At 39.2% G+C, this 18,991-nt stretch overlaps 3 protein-coding genes across 6 annotated transcripts; 2 read left to right on the forward strand and 1 right to left on the reverse strand.

The window, feature by feature from the left end:
• Positions 1–296: 296 nt before the first annotated feature.
• Positions 297–11,950, forward strand: LOC107191325 (calcium release-activated calcium channel protein 1). Of its 3 annotated transcripts, none has more exons than XM_015580332.1 (4): positions 297–611; positions 8,409–8,602; positions 11,044–11,172; positions 11,409–11,950. In XM_015580332.1, exons 2-4 carry the CDS (start codon positions 8,441–8,443, stop codon positions 11,934–11,936), a joined length of 819 nt encoding a protein of 272 aa, XP_015435818.1. In that variant the 5' UTR covers positions 297–611; positions 8,409–8,440; the 3' UTR covers positions 11,937–11,950. The 3 variants fall into 3 exon arrangements, with proteins under 3 accessions (XP_015435818.1, XP_015435819.1, XP_015435820.1); XM_015580333.1 differs by lacking the exon at positions 297–611 and adding an exon at positions 5,962–6,193; XM_015580334.1 differs by lacking the exons at positions 297–611; positions 8,409–8,602 and adding an exon at positions 10,063–10,113.
• Positions 11,951–13,111: 1,161 nt separating this feature from the next.
• On the reverse strand, positions 13,112–14,267 carry LOC107191326 (MORN repeat-containing protein 3-like). The gene is made up of 4 exons (XM_015580335.1): positions 14,010–14,267; positions 13,605–13,894; positions 13,322–13,521; positions 13,112–13,252 (listed from the first exon to the last, which is right to left on the reverse strand). The coding sequence occupies exons 1-4, from the start codon at positions 14,207–14,209 to the stop codon at positions 13,112–13,114; spliced, it is 831 nt and encodes a 276-aa protein (XP_015435821.1). The 5' UTR covers positions 14,210–14,267.
• A 617-nt stretch (positions 14,268–14,884) lies between these two features.
• On the forward strand, positions 14,885–17,680 carry LOC107191355 (zinc finger CCHC domain-containing protein 8 homolog). Of its 2 annotated transcripts, XM_015580380.1 has the most exons (8): positions 14,885–14,890; positions 15,007–15,288; positions 15,528–15,768; positions 15,848–16,158; positions 16,317–16,530; positions 16,620–16,803; positions 16,999–17,147; positions 17,228–17,680. In XM_015580380.1, the coding sequence occupies exons 2-8, from the start codon at positions 15,023–15,025 to the stop codon at positions 17,678–17,680; spliced, it is 1,818 nt and encodes a 605-aa protein (XP_015435866.1). In that variant the 5' UTR covers positions 14,885–14,890; positions 15,007–15,022. The 2 variants fall into 2 exon arrangements, with proteins under 2 accessions (XP_015435866.1, XP_015435867.1); XM_015580381.1 differs by lacking the exon at positions 14,885–14,890 and having other exon boundaries at positions 14,959–15,288; positions 17,246–17,680.
• Positions 17,681–18,991: the final 1,311 nt, after the last annotated feature.

Genomic DNA, 18,991 nt, shown 5'->3' on the forward strand with positions numbered 1-18,991 from the left:
GCAAACGAAATATTGTTATTGCATAGAGGTTAGGTATTACGTCATATGGTAGGCGCTCGTTTATTGTAGCCTTTGAGGTTACAGAGGACCAGAATTCCAGGAATATTGCCATATCTCATTAAATATAAACGGTGTTGTGGGAGCAATTTCAGATTCGAAAGGAGAAAATTGGGAGCCATTTTTTGAGATACAAATCGTTAAGATACGTTAACATTCGGCGCCAACTATTCTGCGGTCGTTTGTGCCTGATTCCACCGATTCCACCTCGATCGATCTCCCGCTCGAGATACCGTGCGCGCGCCTAATCCAGCCTAGTCATGGCGTAAGACGAAAAGTGGCGTACGTTCTCTTGTCTGGCCGAAATCGAAAACCGTTAATTAACGAGAACGTTATTTTCGGCAATCAGTGTTCGACACAGGGGAACGAGAATTAGCCAATGCGACCGTGACCATCGGTTGCCTGCTGCATCATAGAATGCAGATTTATTGCGAACGACACGTTATCGGCGTCCTGTACCGGCATAAATTTGCGGAAGGAAGTACACCGTGTAACGGAACGCATTCACCGATAACGAACCGGGACGAATTCGGCGGTTATACAAGACGTCTCGAGTAAGTGTACTTTTTTTTAAGGTTATTCGTCAATTACGTGACACAAGATTCATAGAAGTTGATTGCGTTTTGATTGTGTGTCATCGTGTCAATTGCTATCATATTGAAGGAAACGTGTAATAGACATGTACAGTTGGTGGAAAGGATTGCAGTGACATCGTATAGCAACCTTTTTTCAACTGGATTCCATTGATACTTTGAAAAGATAATACTGATAACCATCTGAAACTTTGAAGTTTCTTTCTGCGTGTAAATACCTATTGACGTTGAATTAAAGCTTAAAAAAAAAACAGATTAATCACAAACAGAATTTAAAGAATTTTACTAACCTAAGCGACACACGTAGTTTCGTTTCGGGACATATTTCTGTCAATCCGTTAGTTCCGGCACCCAAAACGTGAGTATTTCAATTGGCAATCGACTTAACGATCACACTTTTCGTGTCCACCAGGGATAGAAGACCTTTACATGTCCTTCATTCAATATACTTTGCACTTTGTAGTAACGTTTACAATTAACTTCGTGATACTTTCTCGTAACATGGTGAACGTGTAAACTTCAAAAAGGCAATAGTATATGAAATTTAAAAAAAAAACTGACGTTCGATCAATTCTGAAGCATATAGGTTATATAGGTTTACGATTTAGTAAATCATTCCCACATCAGCCTCGTACCGTTTGTTTCGTGGGTTCTATTTATTCGCGTTATCCACGTCGGTCACGTTGACTCATATTTATTCATCAATATGTAAATATCTCCGTCGTAACTTGTCAAATTTATATTCTCATACCCACGTGATATCGTTTAAAATTTAACATTCGAAGTAAAAGTAATCTTCGTAGTGTACCTAGGGATATTTCCTGTAAACACTGTATTGCCACGCATCCATTTATCTCTCGAAGCATTTGAATGTAACGTCATCACACACAAATTACGGACGTACGTATACGAGTAATTCATCGTGAAACTATTTTTATTTTGAAATTCCTCGACCGTGAAATCGGTTAGTAGAAGCCATACTTGCTAATTATGTAAGGAACTTGTTACATTACACAAGTTGAGTCAAGGTTCCACACGGAAACGGAACCCACACCCGTCGTGTTTATACCTTAAAGGCAACGACCCGAAGCAGTGGTTCTATCGCAGGATGCAGACACACGAATATTGCTTCGCGGTATAACGAATCGTAGTACCAATACAATTCTCTGTAGAATGAAGCTTCTGGACATCCCCTGAATCCGATGCGGTACGTGAGTGCAATGCACAAGCGTCCCAAAAATTTCCATTCGGGGCAGAGGGATTTCCAGGGGAAAACACAACGGTTGGGAAACACTGACCGATAGAAAACGTGCAGGAAAGTCCGATCCCTAAAGGCACCTTTCTCTCGGCCTTGCTCGAGAGCAGGACACTCCGCGCCGCGCTGTGGCCAGATAAATACAACAAACCGTAACAGGAGGCCGGAACCGATGCGTATCACGCGTATTCGTCGCCCCGCGATTTTAGTGACCATTCTCCGGGCGCGTCTCTCGAATAACCAGAATGTAGGGTCGGTGGAACGGGAGAACCGCCTAATCGAAGACAATAAATAAATATCATTTATTGTAGCAAGTGTTCCTGTACGCCGCATGCGCGAGAGTCGAGACTTCCCGCCGTGGTCGTTGTCCGCCAAGAATCGAGGAAACCCAAATGCGTCAGTTTTCGAGGTTCACGAAACGATTCGAATCGCGGAATGGAAAAAGTCAGTGATGTAAACGCACCCTAATACCCGTGTGCGCGAGTGTACACCACCGTACGATCATTCGTGTATTAACCAAAAAAGTGCAGTTATAGTGGATACAATTTCGGGGCTGTGTTTCGAAGATACGATTACCTGTTCTGTTGATCTAATTCTTTTCGTTGGAATACGGTCAATTACCTTCGTAAAACACATGGTTGTTTATTAATGCGCCCGTAATCATGAACCTGGAGTCACGACGCCGAACTGAAAATGGTTCCTGTAAGTGAAAAACTTCATTGATCGTAATATGTAGTCTTCTTGTGGCACGTGAATGTACGCTCGAGTTGTTCCGGTGAATCTGCAGTAAACTGGTTCTGAAAAAAGAATATCCGGCGGCGTGATGTATTCCGAGTAGTTTACCGGGTATACTATTGCCGCTCGGTGGAGATTTAATATCATACGGGTACAGAAGTTGCGAACGAAAATACTCTCGTTGCCGGTCTAAAGACGTGTGTCTCTACCTCTCTACCGGTGGCGCGGTGTACTTATGCAAAGTTATTTGAGCAACGAAAGTCTTTCCTGCTGTCTTATCTTGATGTTGTCCCAAGATCTTAACCTTGTTTTTTTTAAATGCTCGTGTTGTTTCTCGATAATTTCTCCCAGTTGTTAAGGGCTGTCAAACCTGTTTTCTAGTTTTATTTGTTCTTTGTTTTTTAATTCATTTTGGAACAGGCAATAAATCTGATACCGTGTTTGTAACTTACCTTACGACGTGTTTTTTTTTATCAACGGCGAAACACATAATAGTGCGCAATTGCCGTTGGGTCTCTGGTAATAACAGGATATATTCATACTGCGAATAGCCTGGTTGCATACAGACAGATTCCGATAATAAGGACTTGCGATATCGTGGAATCTTTTTGAACTGGATGATGTGAATACAGTAATGGCTCGGTTAGCTGAACACTTTTCACAATTGTAACGCTGTTCATTATTCGAACAATCGCATTTGTATAACGCAGGGAACATGGTTTCAGATTATCCGAAACAAGAAATAAAAATCGATCTGAAATTGTTGCATTGATAAAAAAATGTTGAGGTAATGGAATAAGAACCTAGTAAAATAACGATGTTTTACTTCATAATCCTATAGGCAGGACCGGTTAAGATTATTATCAAACCTTCGAGGGCCCCCTTGGTTGAAAAGTCAACAAAATTTTGGTAATAAAACTTACAATAAAATAAATAAATCTTAATAAATTGAAATTTATTCTAAATACAATTAAATAACATACAATCATAACGAGCAATGCTTTGTTATATTTTCACGGTATTAATTCAAGCTTTCATTCAATTATTTTTTACATAAATGGAAGGTTTTGAATCGGGGCCCCCTGGAAAGTGGGGCCCGGGGCTGCAACCCCCTTGCCCCTTCCTTAATCCGGCGCTGGTTATAGGTCTCTATGGTTCTGCTGTATTAAAAAAAAATATTAGCTTGTCAGAGGCATTACTGTAATTCGACAATTAGAACGTCTTATAGACGAACAACGTTACCAAGATTCTAGGACATCGGTTGCCCAGACGATGATGAGTTTAACGACGTCTCGCGATACATCACGATTATCTCGTCGCGCATCACGCTCACTCCTTCGCCGTGAATTCCTCGAGTAATTAACGGTTACTCTGAAAGGCGTACCGTAAAATATTACGTATCATCACAGATTCGTTCCGTAAAATGGTTAATCCTGCGTACGAGTTACGGGAAGGGGGATACCGTTTTTTTCCATTGATTAAAACAAATAAAGATACGAGTTAAAATTAATCGAGCAGAGATACCGCAGACTCGTACCAGTAAAAATCACTTGAAATTCTCCGAGATCCAAGCTAACGGTAGAAAAAAGAAAAAACAAGCATTTTCGAGTTGTGTAGTTTATTGACGGAACACCGCGGGATCGTTGAAAGATACGAGAGCAGCCAGTTACAAACAATTGGAATGTATTTATCGATGATTTATATACTTCTACAATCGGGCGCCTGATATTACCGGAGACGAGGGGTGGTCTTTTAGAAACACAAGCAAACTAGGCGTTTAAAAGTGAATTTTCACCGTAGGAATCGGGGTTTTAAATAGATCAGACGGGTACCATCGGCAAGTAGGCTAGGGGTGCCCTGACCATGACTGCGGTCGTAGACGTAGACGGTGCACATCGGTTCACGATAGAAATGCCCGCGTCCTGGCTGCTTGCCACGAGAAAAAGCCTAAGTAAAATTACCTACCAGCCGACCACTTTGCGTCCCCGGCTAGCTCTGGCGAAAATTCGTCTGACCGTAAAACTACGAAACCCCCGAGTGATGAAAATTAGAAAGGCCATGAGCCCGGTTGTATCGGTTCGAGCTCCAGGGGAAAGCAAGGAAAAACAGGGACAAGCTATTCCTGTTACGGGTAAATGTAAATATAGCTAAAACCATCGATCTCTATCAATTTCAATCGTTTTTTATAGCCGCCTTATTCTCAGAACTGGCAAGAAAAAAAAACAGTAAACAGGAATCCGTTACCGTGTTGTCGGTCTTGTAACAGCCTGTTCGATCTGCACCGTTCAGGTTATCTTGATTGTCACGAATTAAATTTTAAAATACGGTCGATGTTCCGATCAGATTGCGGATTTAATGCATTTGATAGCATACGTGACTGTCTGAAATTCAATGTAGTCGCGAGTATGATAAAATTTAATAAATAATTTTTATTTTGTTTTCAAGTAGGTACATGGATAGACAGAAATTTGTATTCGCTTAAATATTTGTGGCCCGTTGAAAACTTTGAATCGGTTGATGACAAATTTTATGCAGTGTATTAGAGAGGACGAAAGGGGACCACGCAATGTATCACTGCATGCCCGTTGGTGACTAACGAAGCTCCTGTTCCCGTTACGCCGATTTATTCGCCTGATCAAGAATAGTAATCCGCTATACATACACATACAGATGCACGTGTCAACAACCTAGAGACGCGTGTCCCCTTAATCGTTGAATTGATTCTTCCCTCTGTAAGTTAAGTAACGATTAAATACGCGTAAACGCGGACACTGCATAGTCCTTAATAAAACAAGGGACGCACACTGAAACACTTGAGGAAATATGTTGTTGGAGCATGAAAATTAATTGTGTACTTCGCTGTAGCATGCTAAAAAGGATGGCCGTCACGAAGTCGGTAATTGAATAGGCCTTGCGTACGTGCCGAGAGAAATGTAATCTTTATAAATCGTCAAAATATCAATATAATAATAGAGTTCAAAACGCCATACAAGCTTAGGAAGTTTAGTCTGCTTTAGTCCCTTGCCTTATAAGATTAATCGACAGGATTTATATGAAATCTACTTATACGTTTATCTTTATGACACTGTCCATTGTATGTCCTATCGAGGAACGTGGTGTATATTTAAAAAAACAAGGAAACGAAAGAACGAGACCAAACTTACGTCATTTGATCGCGAATTCAGTGTGTCGGTCCAACATACCCACAGATGGCCGAAGGCGTTCGGTGATCCTCGGACTACTTCGGCAATGCTCGCGACTATTGGTCGCCGTTGTATCGCGGATCGCGGCGTCTTATTCAGTACTGTAGTGTCTCCCGCCAGTGTCATTTGGTGCACGCGCGGTTGCACGCGTTTTAATCTCTCGATACATTACCAATTTCTCGACAACGTGTGATGTTCGGTTAACACAAGTTCACGTGCCTTGATAAGTGTTACTTTCTAGTTCGTAATATCTTTGAATGCATAAAGTGTAGAGAGAAAGGGGAGAGCATTTAATTTCTGTCATGAGTTCGCGCGTTCGTCTGTTCGTTCCCCTGAGCGCCCTCAAAATGGTAAATATAATTTCGGGTTCAGAATACGTTTCTATTCTTTACCGAACACGTTTCTATTCTTTACCGAACACGTGACTCGTCTCAAACCTACAACAGATTCCCTTGACCTGTTAACTGGGTAAGACGAGTTAACTCGTCGTTTGAAAAGGATATCTTTGAAGCGCGGTTAAGACGAATTAATTCGTCTGTCCAGATTTCTAATTGTGAGTACAGAGGGCGTTTTTGGCCGATGATAGCCTCAGTTAACAGGTTAATATACTTTTTTCATTCTAAATGTTACAATAACAGATACAACAGTTAAAAAAACAAAACATTTTTCATGAACGTTATACCGAATGTCAATTTCCTTTATGTTTTTGCAGACTAAGCAGTATACGTTCTTTGCATTTCATTTCAATATTTTCATATGCAAACGATTAAAGAAAATATACATATTGCAGTCGCTGGTTAACTTCTTGGTTTCTTAACATTTCTCGATGAGTGGAAGTGAAGATAGGGGGTACAGCGTATAATTTTAAAAAGGCCATCGTTCGATTATCTTTACACCGTGTAAGTGTATCCCACTGCCATTCGTATCGGGTCATTGTTGGAGAGAAAATCTTTCTTATCCTCGCCGCATTGGTGACCGACACGAGCATGTTCCCGGGGCAATTTATCATTCTTGTCCAGAATGACGTGACATGTCCGTCAAGTATATCGGACAAACGTAATCGTTCTCTGGTCACCGGTAACTATTTTCCTACGTTCATCCACTGCCTTAATCACGATTTAATTTCGTGCTGCAAGCCGCCACGGGGACCACTGCGCATTCTGTGGCCCCTGTATTTTTAGTGATATTGGCACGTATCTCTAAACGATATTAACTGCAACGACCGTCGTGGCGTAGACAATCCGTTGCGCTTTCGTTGAAAGTAGAAACCTACGTGGATATACAGTCCCTGAGTCCCGTGCACGTATCACCGTATCCAAAACAATTTTTTCTTTTCTATTATAGCTCGACTATCGGCATACACATACATGCAATTTATGGATGTCCTTGAGGTATTATAGAATCTAATACCAGTTTAGAAATGAAAGAGTAAATTTCATTCGAACGAAGACGAGTTGACTCGTTTTCTGTCATTTGTCACTGCCCAACTAGACAGCGCTTTCGTACAAGCAATTCCATTATACATAGATGCGAATCCGTTTTTTCGGTTTTGCATTTTTATTTTATATTATTCTGCCCAAAGGTATCTTGTTTTTAATGACAGTCTGCTGTCAAGGTTAAATTGAAAAGAACAGGTGCGCGAAATAAAACTGGTTTATGCCAGTCTCTAAAGCACATGAAAACGAATCACGGTTTAATATTTTGCGTGCAATAGTGTCTTTCATGTACGATTGGTTTTTCCGTGTGTTATAATTTACAAAAAAGAATCTAAAATAATTCACTTTTGTTATTTATCTTTTCGACTGTTTCCACAGTTCAAGATACAGATTAACTTTTAACGATGTGACCGCAAGCACTTCCTGGTGTACACTGACCCATGATCGAAATGAAAATATAATGAATCACTTTGATCGTCGTTTGTTGTGCATTCGTGCACATTTACAGTGGAATGCGATTTCCGCGTGTCCCGATGTGCTCGCTAACGACAATCGGTTAAAGATCGCGGGAAATGTATCATTTACGTAATGGCGCGTAAATTGGAATAGAACGTTGTGCGTGCAACGCCCTGGTTATTCGAACACTGTCAACGTTTCGTTACGCGCCACCGATCGCTAAACGTGACAGCAACGACGTTCATACTCCTTTTTCGAAACAAAATGAAACGTTTGTTACCTGAATACCCTCTTGAACGATTGTCGTAGTTTTAACTTTCTTCGATTTCTTGCAAAAATCTTGATTTAAGACAAACAGAAAAAATGAAAGTTTCATAGAAATGAAAACTCGCTCCTTGACCAAGAACAGGGCAGCCAACTCTTCAGTTTTCGCGTAAAAAGTGAATGCTTTACCGGTAGTGTTTTCAACGTTGGCGCGAGGGGTGCCTTAAAGATCCAAAGAATGTGAATACTGTAAACATTAATAGGATCACTGGCCTTTTGGTAACTGTCATGTTTCTTTATTAGTAATAGTAAACTGGATTATTCTCTTCCTGTTCTACTTTCTTTCTTGTTTAAGAAGCTACGTGGGCCGTTAATGGTAGGACTAAATGGGTGTTTTCTTTTGTTTCAGCGGTGGTCAGAACCGCGCACGAATCGAGCCTGATGTCCATATGGTCGACAAGCACTGGACGCAATTCAGTGTTTGGCGCGGAAGGCGGAGCGGTACTCCCCTCCTCCCAGCTGCCGATCCACGTACACGTGGCGCGAACACATCTGCGCAACGTTGACGGCCACTGCTTCCACAAGCGATTTCACGACTGTCAGGTCGGTAGTCCTCCCCCTTGTCCCTTTGATCGTTTCGCAGTTCGTTTCCTCTTTATCGCCGCGCAACAACGCTAAATATTACACATTCAGCCTCTGTATCTCTTCTTATTGGTCTGCGGATGTTTACATAAGTATTGATATTTTTATTGACCTATTCACGAGCACACACACTGAAATCGAACTGAAATTTATTCATTCTATCAGGAGCAAAAGCGTTCACAGACTCCAAATGAAATAAAAATCACATTAAACTTCATTAGACATTTTAATCTGTCGGCGACGGGGTGACGTATACTAGATGTGTGTGTGCGTGCGTGCGTGCGTGCGCGCGTGTGCGTGTGCGTGTTGATTATACATATACAGTGGTAGAAAAAAGTATTCACCAATGACACCTGATTTTAATTGTTAATACCACTAACTATTAAAAGTTCAAACTATTGAAGCTTATACTGATAAGCATAATATAGTAGAGAACACGATACATACTACACACCTGCCTTTTTAGCAGGCCCAAATACAAACAACTGCCTGCTTAACTGTTAGTTATCAGAAATGTGACGGTTCAGATGAAGACTTTTCGGAAACCTCTGTCAATATAAACCCAGACATCGCTCTTTAAACATTAAATAGACCTTAACCCTTTGGGTACTGATTTATTTGAAAAAAATTTTGCATATGGAAGAAATTTAATTTATTTCTTTTTACAACTGGTACAAACTACTCTGAAATTAACAAGAATGTACACGTTAAATATTGTCTCAACTCGAATGACCAATTAGACTCGTCATCTTGCACGTAGGCAAAACAAGTGCACGACGAGTCTCAGTCGTCAAATGTACCCAAGGGGTTAATCGGGATTCAGTGATCGACGTGGCTGCGATTGCACGTTCCACGGAAGATTTTCGTGTTCGCTACCCGCTTCGGCGGGCGCGCAGATTGAATGGTACACCTCGTTCACCTGCATGTATCCTTGGAAGCCATAGATAAAATCAATCAGGATTGCTTAATCCACGCTACCGCCTCCGTTAACGACTCGACACAATGTTTATCCTAGAATCGCGAGAGCCGGTTAATTATCCTCGCTTTAACAACTTCGGTTCCCGTCCGTGAAGTTCACTTACATAAAACCGCGTAGAGCGGCAGGAAGCATTAGCGCCTTAAGGTTAGCCGGAGGTTGGAACACGAAGGATCGTGTATATCACCGAAGACAAAAACTATTCAGGATCACAGTTCGAAGAAGAATAATTCGTTCATTAATTCCCAGAATATTCCTGTTTTTAATAATATCGAACACCGAAAGGTAAAAGTTACAAAAAAAAACGCCGGTAGGACATAGTCTCTGTTGATCTCACCAAGGTCACCTTAAGGTCGTCCTATATTTTTTCAATAATACAGAGCTATATGCTTTCAGTTTGTAATCAGCACGAATGTGCCGGAAGTAAACGTGTCTGTTTCTCTACTTCTGTTCGAACGAAGACAAGATGACATTGAGATGACCTTTGAAGATAGAGGTATTTATCTTCGATGTATATGTTCTCTTCCTACTCACGTTCAGTAACTTTTTTCGTAGCGGACGTGCCTCTTCTTCCTTTTCCACACGTGTCCCTTGGTGGCGGTGGTGTGGACAAGAGAGGCAGAAATTTCGTTCACCGAAAATGTGCTTTTGTTTTGCGTTGTTCGATGTTTTTACACGTTACGTTTTATGTGTTGGTCGAATCGATGGAATAATCCCGACATTTCGGTTTCTTTTTCTTTTCTTGCTCGCCAGATCTCTCGCAGAGACGTCGATTTGTCGCGGTGTACATACTGGGAACGTGTCACCTCGTAATCCACTCTAAGTTACGCATGTAATCCCTGTTGAGTTTTTGTCGCACGCTTGTATGTGAGTGCACGGGGGGACGTTTGGCCGGATTGTTCGCCCCCTTTTGGCACCGTGGACAGTCCCCGTGTGTATGTGTCCTACTCCACGGTACGTGTCACATTCTTTTTTACGTGCTTGTATACGTACACAGAATTTTTAGCGTGACAACTATTGGAATGTCTGATAATCGTCGCCGGATATGCAATTATCCAAATGCAATTCTTCTTTTTTTTTGTATTTTTTTCCCGCTAATTACGACTTCACACGTTTGGTAGTTTTACAGAGTCACGAGAAAAGAGTTGAATAAGCATCTTGGAGATTGCCCTGTTGCTTCGGACTCGCGGATTAGCTAGGTGTTATCGTATTGCACCGCGCTTGATATTCTGAATCAGTGGAGCTTAAATTGGATCGTATAATTGGCTACTGTGTGCTGGAGAAGCCTAGCCGCCGCTATGTGTTTAAGAGAGTGCAACTGTTTGGATTAAGTTGCGCCGTCCGTGTACGATCGGTCAATTAGTGTATCGGTTCCTGATTGCCCCCTGAATAATTTGTATCTTCCCTCTTGTTTTTGTTCCGGCAGTCGAAGATGTCGCAGTCGGGAGATGGCCTTCATACCCCGGGTTATCTCTCCTGGAGGAAACTGCAGCTCAGCCGGGCGAAACTCAAGGCGTCGAGCAAAACGTCTGCTCTACTTTCTGGTTTCGCCATGGTATGCATATTTATTTACACGCTCGTTTTCTTTGTTTCGTGCCCGAGAAAATTATACGAAGGAAGAATAAACACGCTGCATGTCACGGTTTTTCATTTTTGAGATATTGTCGTTTAACCCTTTCAGATCTGCATTTTGTTTTAAAAGTAGAGAATATATTTCATTACACATTTCAACTCAGTAGCCTGATTAGATAATATTTTGTTGAAAAAAATTCTTTTAATTTTTTGTCGTAGGTTGCCATGGTTGAGGTTCAATTGAACTCCGACACGAAAGTTCCATCGGAGATGTTGATCGCGTTCGCCGTATGTACAACGCTGCTGGTGGCGGTTCACATGCTGGCCCTGATGATATCCACGTGTATTCTACCGAACATAGAGGCCGTATGCAATCTCCATAGTATCAGCCTGGTGCACGAGTCTCCCCACGAACGTTTGCATTGGTACATCGAGGTAGCGTGGGCGTTCTCCACGCTACTGGGTCTGCTGCTGTTCCTCCTGGAGATCGCCATACTCTGCTGGGTCAAGTTCTACGACTTCTCTCAAGTGGCCGCTTGGTCCGCTTGCATAGTGCTGATACCAGTGTTGATAATATTCCTCGCGTTCGCGATCCACTTCTACCGTAGCCTGGTAGCTCACAAGTACGAGGTAACCGTGTCCGGTATAAGGGAACTGGAGTTACTTAAAGAACAGATCGAATCGACGGACGTCGAGGGTAGGAACGGGGTGAACCTGTTGCAGACAGGCGTGACGCATGTGGTCTGAACACGGCCCTAAAAATGTGTCTTATCACCGGACCGAGTTACTTTTTAAATGTGATATCCTTCCGTAGAGGAACCATATGTAGAGCTGATGAATCTCCGATAACGCGGCTGCTACTGTATACCACTTGTACATATTGAAGTAGCTGAAAGGACAAACGAGAGCACGAATAGGATCATTAGCTGTTTCTGATGTAACGGGAAAGACGGTCTCTTTCACGTTGCAACTTAAAAAAGACTCGTGTGCGTGAAACTTTAGAACCGAGACAACCTGCTCCATTCGAGAGCGTTATAATTCCTATTATTCTTTCCTTTCGTTTGATTTAAGAAACCGTGTAGTTGACCGTAGAGAAATAGAAAATTCGTAAATCAAGGTAGTGTTATAAACGGAAGCTAGAAGGATTGGGCTAGGAAGGAAAGGAACTTTTAGTGTGTACATCGAGAGCCGTTGTCTCGAGAATTTCTTATTTCATAGTGCACCCTGCAAGTCCAATTTTTTTAACTTCTGTCAGTTGTCAGATTTACATTCACTGTTTCTCTACTGCCGACCGTTCAAGGTTATCAGAGAGGAGAGAGAGAGAGAGAGAGAGAGAGAGAGAGAGAGCGACAATGTTCGTTAAAATCTCTGAAACACATTCCCTTTCTCGCGTAGCGACTTAAGTGTATCAGTTCACGATAAGCAGTAGGTGTGCCACAAATGTATCGCGCATGTTCTATATGTAGCTCGTAGACTGACAATCATGAATGAGAGGTTATGGTTTATCGAATATGCGTGACTAGGTCGCGTTCGTGTACTTATCTCTGCTGGAGATCATGCCTGTTCCGTACAGCGGTGTTTTGTATTCCGCGACTCCTTTAGTTTCGTTGTCTCAAATAATAGCTTGATGTTCGAACGATTTTCCAAGCACTTTGTACAGAGGTACGTAAAGCAACTCGCAGTTACGTCATTTATGTTACATGGTTCGCATCGTCTCTCTTGCGTTTGTACTTGGTAAACGTACTGCCGTCGTTAAAGAAAAAAAAACAAATCTCACGCGAAGCGGCAATTCAATGGTACATAATTTGTATTGAATACGAACGGACGGTTTATATATTACGTTCATACATAAATATATATTAGCGGCGCTTTTGCCAAATAAATTATACAGGCAAGGTCCAGTACGTTCTTGTTTAAGAAATTTAATCCAAACAGGGACATGTGTTTACGGACACGCAGATGTTTGGGTATATGCGCTTTAATGGTCTTTTACATGTAGGAAACGGTACTTCTTCCTCTTTGGTATTATCATTGTCCATTTTATACACGTCTTTGATTTCGCTGTCCTTCGCCCATTTATTCTGTTGAAAATTATACGATAATCAAACAGTGTATTGAAGAAGGGTTATTATAATGGTGTATACCCGCGGAATAGGATATGGCGTTGGAATAGGAGCCGATTGTCGCAAGTACATGTCTGACATAGTGCTACTTATACAGGAATCACTTCTCCAAATGCCAGATTGTTTCTGTCCAGTAACTATGTGATAAAAGGTGCCGCGTCCTTCCTTTTTGCCCGCCACGAATTCACCCTCGTATCTATTCCCGCTAACTGAAAAATGTGTGAAGCATAAACTAATTTTTTTAATACATTTTATTTAGTAATGTTCAGTTCAGAACAATTTGGATTCGTACATTTAACGAATATTCCTATGCCATCGGGAAGATCGTTCTTCCAATTGCCTTCATAGTGGTCTCCATTACAGTACCAAATACGACCATAACCTTCTCGTTTATTTTGATAAAACTCGCCCTCATAATAGCTGTCGTTTTTGTACCAACTATACCCAAATCCATTCTTTTTTCCATTCATCCATTGGCCAATGTAACGCATACAAATAGTACCATCCTCGTGAATCTGACTCAGGACACCATATCCATGTCGTTTACCATCGAGCCAATCACCTTCGTACACAAATCCGTTTCTATGGACATTTTGAATGAATTGTAACCGCTATTTTACAATTTTAGATACAGAAGGAATTTTATATTTTACCAATATGAATAGCAATGATGATAATTGCGGGAATTATTGTATACCTGTTTAGTTCACTACCCTTGCCCTCTTTCTTGTCGTTTTTCCATTCTCCTTTGTAATATCCTGTGACAAGTCGTTTGTAAAACCTGGTCTCGGATTTAAAAATGGCGTGCCTCCAACCATTCCTTTTAGAAATTTCTATTTTACGCTTTATATACGATGCTCCAATTGGCTTTAAGAGGGACTTTATAAATTCTGGCATTTTTTACTTTTGACGACAAATTTTTACATCATGCTACATTAATATCAAACCAGTTATACACCCCACATATTTCCAAATTGTTTATCAGTATCAAGTTGTACATACGATATCAATATATCAGTTACTGATATTACCTTCTGATAAGTAAATGTGGTATGTAAGACGAATTACTTCCTACAATTTTAATTTCTACATGGTAGGTACACAGTCTCTCTTTGAAACTCGAACTTCAGCAGCCAGTCCAAATTTGAGTGGTAGAGATATGTGTGCTGCCATCTATTAAAAACAACTCATTTATTTATATATTTATATTTCTACTCACGTAAAAGAATTATATTGAGTTGCACAGTCTGCATAGTACATAAAAATATTTTAACTTATACAAATGGTTAAGCTTATTAAATGACGTAATTAGTAACAGCAATGTAAACGTACACGATCAAGTATAAGATTATGCAAGTCATTTGTCGTTTAAATCAATACTAGAACATACCGTGTAATGAACATTTTTGAAGGTCATGACTATAAATTTCTGTTAAAGGTATTAGGGTCCCGTACATGTTTTCACACTTTTTTTTATACTCTCTTAGTCAAATTCAGGAAATTTTAAATATACTCGATTACGCGCGAGTTTGAAGCGCCCCTACAGTAAAGTGCCGTTGCGTTCCTGAAACTACATAGGTAAGGCTAAAGCGTCTTGTTTTTTTTTTAAAAAGTAAACGCTTAAAAGAGGATAAGTTTCACGTGAATGAACCGAGAGGCTGGGTAAAACAGTTTCATCTATGTCATCGTGATAGCATCGATAGTACTTCCATGAATTCTACAATCACTATCGGAGACACCGATGAAGAGGTGATTGATTTGGACTCTAGCCAAGACACCATCAATGATGTTGACAAGGTCCAAAGTAAATGTTCTATTGTCAAAAGTTCGCTGTCGAACGATGTTGCAAACAAAACAGATATTACGATCGAGAACGCGGAGACCAACAAAGATGTTTCTACATCGCAAACTTGCAACAGCATTGATACGTCGAAACCACTTATTAAGGTTATGTTTCGGGACGAAAATATTTCACGGTACGAAATTGTTTTCACTCTTAAGTGTAACATATTTTATGTTCACTTAATAATTATGTACTGTATGGCATTATTATTGCTTGTAATACATTCTTGTGGCTTCTTAAACCATTTCGTTGTGTACATGTATACAAGAGCCTCACTATTTTGTTTGAAAGCCAATAGTATCTTTAATAGAGTAAACCAGTTTTGAAATTGTGAACGTACATTTTTTGTGTATTTTTTCATTCAAATTTTAGACAGTACAGTAAACGGATAAAAGAATTTATAGAGGAACTAATTCCCTTCACAATTAAGTGTCAAGAAAATGACAATAGTTTATCATTAGAACTGTGGGACAATGACACAGATTCTACTAGTCAGTCTGTTGAAATTACAACAGAAAGTGATGACAGTCAGGATATAATATGTGACTCATTGTTTACGGTAGATACACAGCCAAAGCTTCAAGATGATTTTGATGTTCCAACGTATGGGAAGGTCTGTTTATTAATAATATTTAAGATTTATGTATCTAGCAAAGAAATTTGTACTATTATTATAATATTTCTTGTTATAGAAATATGAAAATGTGTTTGAAAATACTAAGACAGAATTAAAACCAGAGGCAAAGGACACATGTCCACCAAAAATGATGTGTTTCAATTGTCTAGACAATCACAATTTACGTGATTGTCCAAAACCACGAAATCATGGTGCTATAAATAAAAACAAAAAAAATTTCAATATGAAGGGAGGAAATATGAGAAGTCTTAGATATCACTTAGAAGGTGACCAGAAATTTGGTCATTTGATCCCTGGCCAATTGAGTAGTAATTTACGTAAAGCACTAGGTCTCAAAGACAATGAATTACCCAGGCATATATATAAGTAATTATTCTTTATTGTAAAATTACAGACATTCATATTCATTGTTATTCCCACTTTAGTTTCATTGACAACTCAAGTGTTGTAATACACTTAGTATATAACAAGATTTCTGACAAAGAAATCTTTATCCTTTGTACATGTTGTAATATTTTTTGTAGAATGAGGTTGTTTGGGTATCCTCCAGGATGGTTACAGGAGGCACACTTGCAACACTCTGGCATATCATTATTTAATTCCGACGGTGTCGCAGAAGATGATCCTCATGCGGAACCAGGAGAAGTTATTGCACCTGAAGACAGAGATCAATATGACATAAAAAAGATATATGATTTTCCTGGCTTTAACACACCACCTCCACCTGGTACTCGTGATGTAAGCAATCTACCGATAAAACAATTTAATGAGTGAAAATATTGTATTTCCATAAACCTCATTTGATGGAAACTTATTACAAATAATAGGAGAATGGACAGTATTGGGTATCACCAATGCAGGTTGCTCATAGCAAGCAGACAATGTTGAAGATGCTGAAAGGAAAAAAGGCAGATGATGGATATAAAAGAAAGAAGCTTAAAATGTCTGACAATGGATTGAAAGATAATTCAACTCTAGAAACTGTTAAAATGGAGATAGAAGATGTGGAAGGTACACTATATATGTACTGCTTTACCGTTTATTTACAGCACCACTCAATTGTTTCAAACATTGTAACATCAATTGATTAAGCAAGAACAGTTTTATAAGCAATAATACTGCATTTGCCATTTATGTGAATCAACCAGACTCTAGTAATAACATGTATCATTGAAATGCATCCAACTACATTTTTCTTTTAAATAGAGGGTCTAGTAGAAAATGTGCCTGTTAACGGACTTTTTGTACCTCCGTTGCCTCAAGAACCGAATGTAAAGCCACCAGAACCATCAGTGCCGCCAACACAAGTAACATCTGAAGATTCAGATTATCCTTCACAAGAATTGCAATCACCGGTATGAATTGAAAAACAATTTCATGAGGAAATTATTCTGTCAAATTTACACGAACAGTGTTCATGAATTAAAAACCTTAGTTGTGCAAAATGTTACAGGAAAATAGCGCATCCCCTTTGTCTCGGCCGAATTCGCCATCGCTGTGTGATTTAGAAAATATGAAGAAAAGGCTGCTCGTGGAGCTTCAGGAATCGAATTCACCGTCAAATTCTGATGATTTGTCGAAAAATAACTCTGCTGATTCTATGTCGAAACAGAAGATGCCGCCGCCCAGTAACGAAGTAACACCGGAATCGAATAGAACCCGCAGAAATACGATGAATTCGAGCCAAGGCAGCATAAAATCGATTGATCTAGGTACACCCATTTTACAAAGCACTTCTCCGTATAATAGGTTGCCGTCGTCTGAGAAATTTTCCAAAAATATTTGCGACGTGATCAATTTCGAGAATCTCCCGGATTCGACAGGTAAGTACGAACAGATGACTGGGGTTTTACAGAAAGTAAGAGACACATTGGCAAAACTTCAGTAAGAATGACTTTAAACGTTTAGCTAGAATTCATAATAATGACATAAGTTGTTCATACATTTCATGAGTATACATTTTTTTATACAGAATAAGCAATAATACTAATTATTTATAGAACTATAAGAAGAAAGAATAAGATTCAGTGAAGTATTTTCTTTTGATCTATTCATCATTATTTGTATATAGATTCAACTTCCTTATTAACAAACGTCAAGACGTTTTTGTTGATTATACATTTCTCATGTGAAGTAACGGCCAGGAAGTCATAGTTAAAAAATGTTCTTTTCTGTCAAGTCAACTTTTAAATGGTTTTTAAATCAGTATAATTACTAAATTAAGTCCAATGAAATATTTTACAAAATATAATGTGGTTACTTTTTGAAAATAATTCTGCAACTGGGGTGGAATTTATAATGAAATGCAATCGTCCTTATAATTGGTCTTCCTACTTATGTCACAAAATTAGAAAAAAAAATTAATGTGTTAACCAAATTTGAGGACATCTCACTTTTGAAAAGTACAAATATATAGTATTTTTCTAGTAATTATTCGGATTCATTTATGTAATGTTCTTGTATGTATGTGAATATGTAGCCACCTAATACTCAATCAACAGTTTCTAGACTTTGTTCTCTGATTTAGTTAATCTGAACATTATCCATTTAATCTGTACCTCTTTTTCAATTCATACTGTTTAATTTTCATTTATTTACAAATGTGAATAGTTTTATTACCATGAAATCAGTATAAAGAACTTTCAAATTGCCAACAGTTTCAGTGTGTGTATTCGAAATTTTCATCAATATATTCATTTTTAATTATTATTATTACACCTTTATGTATATACATGAACAGATGTTTTAAATATACTGTAAATTGTAAGACAAACTTACTCGTGCTCTTCTATTTTTATACAAAAACGTATTATTTTCGTTTTCAACAGGAAGATCAATAGCAAAACGTTTATCAATTCTAAAGTATATTGTATGTACATATGTAAATAAAATGAAAATATATGTTCAAACAATAATAGTTCATAATACAATAGAAACACTTCAACAACACAATTCAAGTATACGTGGCTCTCGTTATTCCATTGGTAATAGTCGTCTGTTTCGCGTACAGTTGCGTAGAATGTACTGTGAAGATATTGAAAAAGTTATAAAGTATAAACAAAAAAATGCAATTTCAGACGTCCACGTTTTACTAAAACAAAAGGTGTTTGTAGCATTTAATGTTTCATGCACCATTAGACTACCTAGGAATAGTATATTCATTTCCCATCATTATTTCCAGATTCTTGGTACATATACA

Source organism: Dufourea novaeangliae, unplaced genomic scaffold (assembly GCF_001272555.1).
Source record: "Dufourea novaeangliae isolate 0120121106 unplaced genomic scaffold, ASM127255v1 scaffold246, whole genome shotgun sequence".
In the NCBI taxonomy this organism is placed as follows: domain Eukaryota; kingdom Metazoa; phylum Arthropoda; class Insecta; order Hymenoptera; family Halictidae; genus Dufourea; species Dufourea novaeangliae.